General features: G+C 40.9%; 1 protein-coding gene across 1 annotated transcript in view; it reads left to right on the top strand.

Annotated features, from left to right (window-relative positions):
* The first annotated feature begins 2,641 nt into the window (after nucleotides 1-2,641).
* Nucleotides 2,642-10,345, top strand: part of LOC150035991 (peptide chain release factor PrfB1, chloroplastic-like) — a 50,065-nt gene continuing 42,361 nt past the window's right edge. The window contains exon 1 of the mRNA XM_090314151.1: nucleotides 2,642-2,862. Within this exon, the coding sequence (XP_090170277.1) occupies nucleotides 2,788-2,862 (75 nt within the window). The 5' untranslated portion in view covers nucleotides 2,642-2,787. The remainder of the gene's footprint in view (nucleotides 2,863-10,345) is intronic.

Here is a 10,345-nt window from a genome sequence, read left to right as displayed (position 1 = left end):
CTTGATTGAGATCATTCAAGCCGGTCTATATGAAGGTTTTGTGGTTGGCAAAGATAAAATCCAGATCTCCATCCTTCAATTTGCGGATGATATGCTCTTGTTTTGTAAGTATGACAGCAGCATGCTTGCAAAACTAAAGCAAACGGTGGGGTTTTTCGAATGGTGCTTAGGGTAGAAGGTAAATGGGATAAATCAGCTCTTTATGGTGTAAATGTGGATGAAAAAGAGTCGCTTTCAATGGCTGCTGCATTAAATTGTAAGGCTGATCAGCTTCCAATCCTCTATCTTGGGCTGCCTCTAGGAGGGTACCCGAAGAAGCTATCTTTTTGGCAACCAGTTTTGGACAACTTCCAAGCCAAATTGGATAAATGGAAGAGTTTCAATCTTTCTAGATGAGGTAGAGTCACATTATGCAAGTCAGTTCTATCTAACCTCCCAACACACTTCATGTCCATATTTATATTGCCGGAAGGAGTTGCTTCGAAATTGGAGAGAATCATAAGAAATTTCTTTTGGGAAGGGCACAATGGCAGCAAGCTAAATCATTTGGTGAAGTGGGCTATGGTTCAAAAACCATTGTCAGATGGAGGCCTCGGCCTTGGTGGATTCAAATTTATGAACCAAGCCCTACTTGCTAAATGGGGCTGGAGGTTCTTCAAAGAAGAAGGCTCATTTTGGGGGCAAGTTATCAGAAGCATCCATGGCACGGACCCTTTCAATTGACACACGACAGGTAAAGGGGGTAGAAGTCTGAGAAGCCCTTGGATTAGTATATCTAAATCTTGGCTAAAAGTTGAATCGTTGGCCACTCTTAAGCTTGGAAATGGTAGAAGAATTGGTTTTTGGCTGGAACCTTGGGTGGGAGCGACTCCTTTCCGTTCCTTATTCCCAAATCTCTTCCGAATATCTTTGTTACCAAACGGTTCGGTTGTTGACCATTGGGACACCAATTTGGCAGCTTGGTCAATAATCACCTTTCGCCAATTGCTTAAAGATGATGAAATCACCTCCTTTCAAGATTTGCTTGGGGTCATTGCAACAAGGAAAGTTTCAGAATTTGTTGATAGCAAGGTATGGTCTATCTCAGCCTCGGGACTCTTTACGGTCAACTCACTTAGAATACCTTTCCCACTCCTCCCCAATGGATAAATCTCTATTCTCGGCCCTATGGAAGACTTACAGCCCAAGAAGAATTAACATTCTTGTATGGATAATGCTTAGTGGGCAGTTGAATGTAGCCTCGGTGTTGCAAAGTAAGATGGCCGCCAACAAGATCTCTCCTTCAATATGCCCTTTGTGTCTAAATTGGTCAGAAGACTCCCTCCACCTTTTCTTTCATTGTTTCTATTCAGCTTGGTGTTGGAATAAGTTGCTGTCCTTCTTCAACATCTCATGGGTTATGTGTAATGACTTTAAGGGCAACTTGCAGCAGCTGTTAGTTGGTATAGACCTTCACAAACCCAACAATTTTCTGTGATGGAATGCTGTAAAGGCATTGCTGGCTGACCTTTGGTTTGAAAGAAATCAGAGGGTGTTCCATGATAAGGTACTTGGATGTCAAGATCGATTCGAATCAGCCCGTCGGCTAGCTTCTTCTTGGTGTATGATCTCCAAGCACTTTAATGCCTACAGTTTATCAGAATTTAATCTCAATTGGAGGGTGTTTGCCTCCCTCCCAAGTGACGGGATTTAGTTTCTTCAGCATCAAGTGGTTTTCTTAGTTTTTTCATTGTTTTTTCAGATTGTTTATTTAATTATTAGCCCCGTTGTTTGTCCTTTTGGGAATGTAAAGAAGCTATGCAAGCTTTAAGCTTGTCTTAGATAATTATTGAATATGATGAGGGCACTAAGGGGGTGTCAACCTAGTTGAGATGCCCGGGTGCGCTAGCTGATCCGTTTTGGTTTTTGGTTGTTATTTAGCTCATTGTATAATCCTCTTGTACTTTGGGCTTTTGCTCGATATTCTCTTAAATTAACGAATTGTTTCCGTTTTAAAAAAAAAAACAAGAACTAGGCATATAATTGAAAATTCTTTGAGGATGAAAGTTTGTAATTCGAACAATAGTTTAGTAAGAAAATTGTTTTCTTATCAGGTATCCAACATTTCCAGTTATGGAAGATGATAAAATCTTTATTAGATATAATGCCCTTTATTTTTATTATTATTATTTTTTTTGCTTTCATATAATCTCGTGCCCAGGTCAAATAAATATTGCTGTGACATGTTTGACTTCAAACGTTAGGCTTTTCCAAGCATTAAAATTTGGTCACTATTAGGTCGCCCTTGGTTCCTTGAATGGTTGTTAAACCATTTTAATGGGTTGACATAAGAATAAGTGACTTATTAGTTGTATCTTCGTCAATTGTGGTCAATGTTTGTGTTAAATGACGTTCAATTTTAAATGCTGCTTTATGAATATTCACTTGAATGACAAATTGCTTAAGCCTTTTTATTATTTTAACATCCTTAAAATATCTATTGCAACTATTTTTAAGACCCAACAGGGTGTTTGTTGCCCCAGATTTTGACATTTCACATCAATTGTATTGGATGCATCTAATTCCCATTTATCCATTTTAGATTCAGTGGTGTTTTCAGCACAATGGAAGTGATATAACCTGTGCTTCTTGTTGCTGACAGATTTTTATTTATTAAGGAAAGAAGTGGAAACAACCTCAGAGCGTGTGGAAGAGATAAGGAACTCTGCCGGTTTGTTACAGTTGGACCAAGAACTTGCAGACTTGGAATCTAAGGCTGCTGATAGCTCTTTCTGGGATGACAGATCTATGGCTCAACAAGTTCTCGTGGCCCTGACTGACGTGAAAGATAAAATAAATATGCTTACTGATTTCAGAACTCAGGTACCTATCATGCAGTCTTATATTTAGAGCACTCTGTTCTTTTTAAGAATAAGAAACGCAATTTTTTATTAGAGTAATGAAAAAGATCAATGCTAAAAAATACAAGCGCCAAAACCAAAAGGAGGAGGAAAAAAAAAAGCGAAAAGAAAAACTTCATAGACATAATAAGAACTAAAAATTTCTCGATTCATACAAATATCTGTTTGGCCTCTGGTTAAGAAAGTTTATTCTAGGAGGGGCAAGAAGGGTATTTCACCCAGACAAGTAGTGTATAGCAGTGTAGCAATGTAAGAGCAAGAGAGAATGTCATTATAATGTTTGGAAAGGGTGAGGGTGTCCTTATCTAGGATTTTGTATAAAAAGGACTGTAAGAGTCTTTTGGGAAAGATTAGTTCCTCTGAATTGGCTGGGGATTATCTTTTATTTTTCTTTATCTTTATGTTTGTTCTAGGGAAGAATAGTTTTGTGATCCATTTTGGAACTTGTGATCGTTGTTCGTTATTTTGGAAATATATATCATAGTAAGGAGTATCTTTACAAGTGGTATCATAGCCGTTCAAAAATTTGGGGCGATGGTCAAAGATGACGTAGAAATAGTTTGAAGAATGATTGAATGCTACAAGGATGATCTCGGAGGAATAAAGAAAGAACTTCAAAGACTTCCTGTTATGGAGAAGTCGATTGAGAAGATAAATGATGAGATCCATTCGTTGGACGCAATGATTAAGGAGATGTATGGGGATTGAAAACGTTCGAAAACATCTGAGCTAACGTAAGCGTCAACTGGGAAGAGAAAGGTAAGAAAGATTGATGTGATGAAAACAATCGATGAGGCAGAGGACGGGGAGACCTCAAATCGTCATGAGAATGGGGAAAGACTGAAATGGATTAAGTTAAAAAAATTAGAGATAGGTTTTCAACAGTTAAGACGTGGGCGGGTAGTATTTTAGAGCTGAGCCGAGCATTGTTTTGAACTCCATTTGCTTACAGAGACAGAGAAGTTGAAGAATGCAATAGTGAATTTGGAGGGAAGAGCCTTGAACTGGTTTCGATGGGCGAGAAACCATCAAAAGTTTAAATCGTGGACAAAGTTGAAGAAGCGTATCTAGACTTGATTTCGATCGCATCAACAAGGGACACTGTGCACTCGATTCTTGGCAATCAAATAGGAAGGAACGATGACGGAGTTCTTGCAGTCGTTTGAGAAGTTGTCGGTGTCGTTGCTGAACATGGCAGAGGGTGCTTTAGAAAATACATTCACTAATGGGTTGGATCAGGTTGTTCGAATTGAAGTCTTACTAATGAGGCAATGGACCTGGATGATATGATGGACATGGCCTAGTTGATAGAGGATAAAATGGAAGCTGCTAAGGTAACCGAAGGCCCGAATGGGTGAAAAGAGCCCAAGTTCAATGGAAAACCTGTTAAAAAGTCGATGACAAAAAATTATGAAGGAATGACGACACACTATTACCTTGGCAGAGAAGATACTCATAAATCAAAAGGACTACAACTACAAAAAGTTATCAGACTTGGAGCTCCAAGCTAGATGTGATAAAGGCCTTTGTTACCAGTGTGACGAGAATTATTCAAAGGGTCATCATTATTAAAACAAAGAACTTTGACGGTTGATTTTTGCTCACGGAGTGGAAGATGACGAGATGGACAAAATGGAAATAAATGAACAAGTGCTTCAAGTTAGCCCCATTGTGGAGCTGTCACTCTCGTGGGTTTGATGACATCGAGACTTTCAAGTTAAAGGGAGTGGTCGATGATCAGGTGATGGTCCTTGTGGACTATTGTGCCACACATAACTTCATCGCACAATGAGTTGTTGAGGCAATCGACCTTCCCTTATTAGAGACTACTAGCTATGGGGTAGTAATGGCATGGGAGAAGTAGTCAAGGGCAAGGGAATCTGTAAGGGAGTGATCTTTCATTGATGACTTTCTATCGTTAGAGCTCGGAAATTGTTATGGCTTCTATTATGAAAACTTATGTTAGAAGGAACAAGTGGCCTGTTGATGTTGGGCCTAGTCAGTAATGGGCCTTTATTATCTTTTGTTATGTTTTGGGCTGGTTGCTTGTGTTGTCTGACTTATATATATTTTGTGGTGTTTGGGTTATGGAATATTTTATGTACTAACTGGATAGTGTGAACTTGAGAGAGGTCCGGTGCCCTCGAGTCCGCCGGTTGACTTGTATTATTGTAATTTCAATATCAATATCACGAAGGGGACCTAGTGTCCTTACAAGTGGTATCGAAGCACCTTTAACATCTTGGGAAGGATGAGGAATAGGACACAGAAGCAAATGAAAAGGAGTGGTTGAGTGCAACAGAGGCAGAGATGGGTGGTTTGAGAAAAGAGTTGCAAAGACTACCGGAGTTGGAGAAAGGAGTGGTCATAATAACGACAGAGATGCGGGACATACAAAAGACGTTGAAGGTTTTGGTAGAAGAGTTGCTGGAGGAACCCGATAGGGAAGGAAATGAAATGTCTAGAACTGAAGTTGTGGCCCGCAAGAGAATGACCAGAGAGCGGAATGAGGAAGGGGCAGAGGTTGAGGAAACTCAGAAAGACAGAGAGCTATCAAGGAGAAAGCTTGATGAAGGAGACGGGGAGAGGATCACGTCCAAGAAGGTGGAAATGCATGTTTTTAATGGAGAAGACCTTGACGGATAGTTCTTCCCAGCAGAAAGATATTTTCAACTCCACCAGTTGTCTGAGGTAAAGAAACTCACCGTAGTTGTGGTTAGCTTTGAAAGGTAGGCCTTAAATTGGTACTGTTGGGAGAAAAATCAGAGAAGGTAGCTTAAGGAGACTTGAAGAAACGACTGCCCTTTCGTTTCCGGCCGGTTAGGGATGGAACACTGTGTGCACGTTTTTTGAGGTTAGAAGGCTTGATGGCTGAATATCGCCAGAAATTTGAGGAGTTGTCGACGTCTCTTCCACATCTTTCTGATGAGGTGTTAGAAAGTACATTCTTGAATAGGCTGAAACCGTTGATAAGAGCAGAAATGGCCTGTTTTAGGCATGTTGGGCTGGAAGAGATGATGGCTGTGGCCCAATTAGTAGAGGATAGTTTGGATGAGGACAAGCCTAGGTTAGGTCCATCTGGGGAAATGAAATCTGATAGGAGGGTTGAGCCCAAATTTAATGCGAAATCGGCAGGGAAGGGACAAGAGGGCATGATGACTCGTATGATCACATTGCCTGAGAAAGTGATGTCAAATCAGAAAGAACCGTTGTATCGTTGTTGGACCGATTTGGAAATGCAAGGAGGGAACGATAAAGGGCTTTGTTATCGTTGTGGCGAGAAGTACAACCCTGGGCACTGTTGCAAAAATTGGGAACTTCGACTATTAGTTTTTTCTGACGAGGTGGCTGGAGACATGTTGACAAAAGGCAGGAAGGTTACGAAGGTACCGAGTGAAGTGTTGGAAGTGCCCCTACGCGTCGAGTTATCTTTGAACTCTGTTGTAGGGTTATCGACACCCTGAATCATGAAGTTGAAAGGGTTCATGGGTGAACAAGATGTGGTGATATTGATCGACTGCAGGGCCACGCACAATTTTATACCTCAAAGGCTAGTGGATAACTTGAAGCAGCCATTAACAAAAACCACAAGTTATGGAGTGGTCCTGAGCCTCGATGAGGCAGTCAAGGGAAAAGGAATATGTAAATCCGTGATCGTCTGTCTGCCCAAGATCATGATACAAGAGGATTTTCTTTCGAGTGAACTGGGAAATTTGGACCTTGTGTTGGGAATGCAGTGGCTCCGAAACAGGGGGCTATGATGGTTGATTGGAAGGCTCTTAGCATGTCGTTCACCATGGGTTCTTCTAGAAGAGTGCTGAGCGGAGATCTCACATTGGCTCGCTTGGAGATTTCTTTGAAGATGATATCAAGAATGTGGGATGAGGAGGATCAAAGCTTTCTCATCGAGTTTAAGGAGCTGGAAATCCAGAGTTCCGATTTTATTACAGAAACGGGAAACCCAAAGCTTTATCGGGTCTTGACTGAATACGAAGTTGTCTTTAACATGCCGAAAGGATTACCTTCGAAGTGTGCCGTGGATCATTGGATCTCTATCCAGGGAGGGCATGACCCCATTAACATAAGGCCCTTCAAGTATCTCCATGCCCTTAAAGCGAGATTGAAAATTTAATAGGGAATAATCCGACCAAGCGTCAGCCCATATGCCAGCCTGGTGATCCTTGTAAAAAAGAAAGATGGTAGCTGGCGGTTTTGTGTGGACTACCGCGCCCTAAATAGGGTTACAATTTCGGACAAGTTTCCTATTCTGGTGATTGAAGAGCAACTCGATGAGCTACACGGGGCCAAGGTCTTTTCCAAACTGGATCTGAAATTGGGATACCATCAAATTAGAGTGGTAGAAGAAGACCGCGTCCAGATGGTGTTTCGCACGCATGAAGGCCACTATGAATTCACGGTCATGTTGTTTGGCTTGACAAACGCACCAACGACCTTCCAATCTTTAATGAACTAGGTTTTTTGCCCTCTCATTTGCAAATACGTACTTGTTTTCTTTGACGATATTTTAGTTTACAGCCCGGACATGCATACCCATCTTGCACATCTATCAGTAGTGTTCAGTGTGTTGAAGAAGCATCAACTTTATGCTAATTATGAAAAATGCCAATTCGAGCGAGAGCACATTCAGTATTTAGGCCATTGGGTTTTCGCCAACAGGGTGGAAGCAGAGAGTGAGAAGATTCGGATGATGGTGGAATGGCCTGTACCGACCAATATGAAAGAATTACGTGGGTTTTTAGGCCTCACAGGCTATTATTGGCGTTTCGTTGAAGGGTATAGCCTAATCGCTGCCCTATTGCATGCTTTGATGAAGAAGAGTGCTTTTAAATGGACCAAGGAAGCTACTTTAGCTTTTGACTGGTTGAAGCATGCCATGATGACACTGCCACTGCGATTTTTGGCATTACCTGTCTTCCAGGTCGCCTTTGTCGTTTAGACAGACGCATCCGACTTGAGGGTGGGGGTTTGATGCTATCTTAGTGGTGGTGGACTGCCTTAGTAAGTATGCTCACTTTATCCTTGTCTCTCATCCGTTTTCAATTAAGGCTATTACGACAACTTTCATCAAGGAAGTGGTCTGGCATCACGGGTTTCCTAGTTTGATTGTTTCCGATCGAGACAAGATTTCTATTAGTCATTTATGGACATTGTTTTGGCTGTAGGGTACACAGCTTAGGTGCAAGACGACTTGTTAGCCCAAATCGGATGGTCAAACCGAAATTGTGAATAAATGTCTCAAAACGTATTTACGCTGTTTTAGTGGTGAGAAACCGAAGGCTTGGTCTAACCTTGTGGGCTAAATCATGGTATAATACCAACTTTCATGCTTCAATTCAACCGACGTTGTTTAAGATTGTGTTCGGGCGTGATTTTCCGCCATTATTGGGTTTTGGGAATTATGATATAGTCAATGGGACTCTTGAACAACAATTGATAGAAAGGGACCATGTGCTCACCACTTTGAAAGAACCGCTGGTGGTGGCCCAGGATCGTATGAAAAATTTCACTGATAAAAAACGACGGGAATTAAAATTTGAGGTGGGTGATTATGTGTCACACCCCCTTCCAGATTACTCTCTTAATCTGGAAAGAGATGTGACGGTAGCAGTTACTAGCCCTATTGCCTACACTTACCACCTAAGCTTTCTAACCTAAACACCAATCTGTTAAACATTATTAATGTACGCATACAGCATGCCTCCATAAGGTTCTACATAAGTTTATATAATCACATGCAAACAGTCATGATACAACATCTACAGGTAAAATATTTACAGTTGGACCCAAACATCATTAACAAAGCCCTAGTCCCTCTCAAAACATGTGTACATAGGTAGACCATCAACCTAAGTTCTTCTTGACAAGCCGGCCCTTTCAGTGGCAAGCAGCAGCAGGATCAACATTGAGGAATCTGACCGCTACCTGGAAAAGGAAAACATAGAAAATCTGTGAGCTAGTAGCCCAGTGAGTGACTATAGAATCATATTACACCATGCATTACATTACTATAAACATGTAAATATACCGATGGGCGTCTCAAGCAACTTCCTCTAAACATAAACATTGATAACTACTCTTAAACATCATTAAACATCATTATTCCCTAGTCGAGAACGAGCATATATTGCTCTAGCTCCCAACGTCTGTTACCGGCCAAGAGACCCATACTTTGGCCTCTCTTTGCTGGTATATGGCCTAGGAGACCCATACTTCGGCCTCTCATTCAGAACTACTTACGTGCACGTGGAGTTTTCTAAGTACCGTCAACACCTTAGGTACTATTACCCAGATACCTTCTCCGTGTCCTTCAGTATTGGGTTATTTCCTAGTATCAAATTAAGTTTCATTGCATGCCATTTACACAAAGACTCATTCCATCATAGCCTTCCTACAGAACACATCTTCAACATAGGAACTTAACTTTTATAATGAATTCACAACATACCTTGGCATGCGTTAAAACATATACAAGTTGGAGAAGATACACTATGTTATTCATTAAACATTTGTTGCTTGAGGAAGTATAAATTCATCATCAACATCACTGTAACTTACATGGTCCTTTATGCATAAGTATTGAAAGCATTAAGTTCATTTTAGTCATCCACAGCTTGTCGGGGCTCTGAACGGTTTATATGCCTCTCCTAGCTCTTCTTGGCATGAAATGACATAATTCTCGGTTAGATTCCTTAGAATTCTCAGCAAAATGCCTTAGATAGTTTGTTTACTAATGAAACTTTTATTAACAAAATCAACATTACTAGCGAGATGATCATCATGAGTGAGATCACCTTCATGAGCGAGATTTACCATTCCTAGCGAGATTTGGCACTTTCCAGCGAGATTCAGTGCAAAACCAGCGAGATTTCCGTCCTTAGCGAGATCCACCTCTCGCTCTTTATAGTGAGCTGCTTGCTTAATCTTCCTAAGCAGCTGCTTGTTTGTGCACAAATTTCCTGTTTTAACTTAAAAAATTCATAACTTAAAATCCAAGACTCTTTTTAAGAAACTTTCTTCTACAAACTTGTTTAGAATTGAGTTAACTTTCTTACCTTAAAATATCAGCCGAAAATTTCTTGTAGTTTGGCCTGGAGCTTCCAATCTTCACCCCGGGCCTTGATTAATTCGAGAATCTGCCCCTTCTGCAAATTCCTCACTTTTTGTTCTTCTCCTTTTGAGATCTTTCTCCGGCAAAACAACCTCGAAAACTAGATTCTCCCAGCTTTCAAATGGCATCGATCTCACTTAATTTGCTCATGTCATTTGCCAAAACCGAGCTTTTAAAGTTCCGCTTCCATTTATTCTTCCTGCCGCCTCTCGTGTTCAATGGTCAAGCCGCCACCTCATCCCGCACTTAGTGTTTCCTGCCAATTCCAATTAGTGAGCTCCTTCAATTAATTTGTTTTTCCTTCCCTTCCTTTATA

Source organism: Benincasa hispida, chromosome 5 (assembly GCF_027475165.1).
Source record: "Benincasa hispida cultivar pf3 chromosome 5, pf3_genome.v1.1, whole genome shotgun sequence".
Lineage (NCBI taxonomy): Eukaryota > Viridiplantae > Streptophyta > Magnoliopsida > Cucurbitales > Cucurbitaceae > Benincasa > Benincasa hispida.
This window is presented reverse-complemented; position numbering and strand designations above follow the sequence as displayed.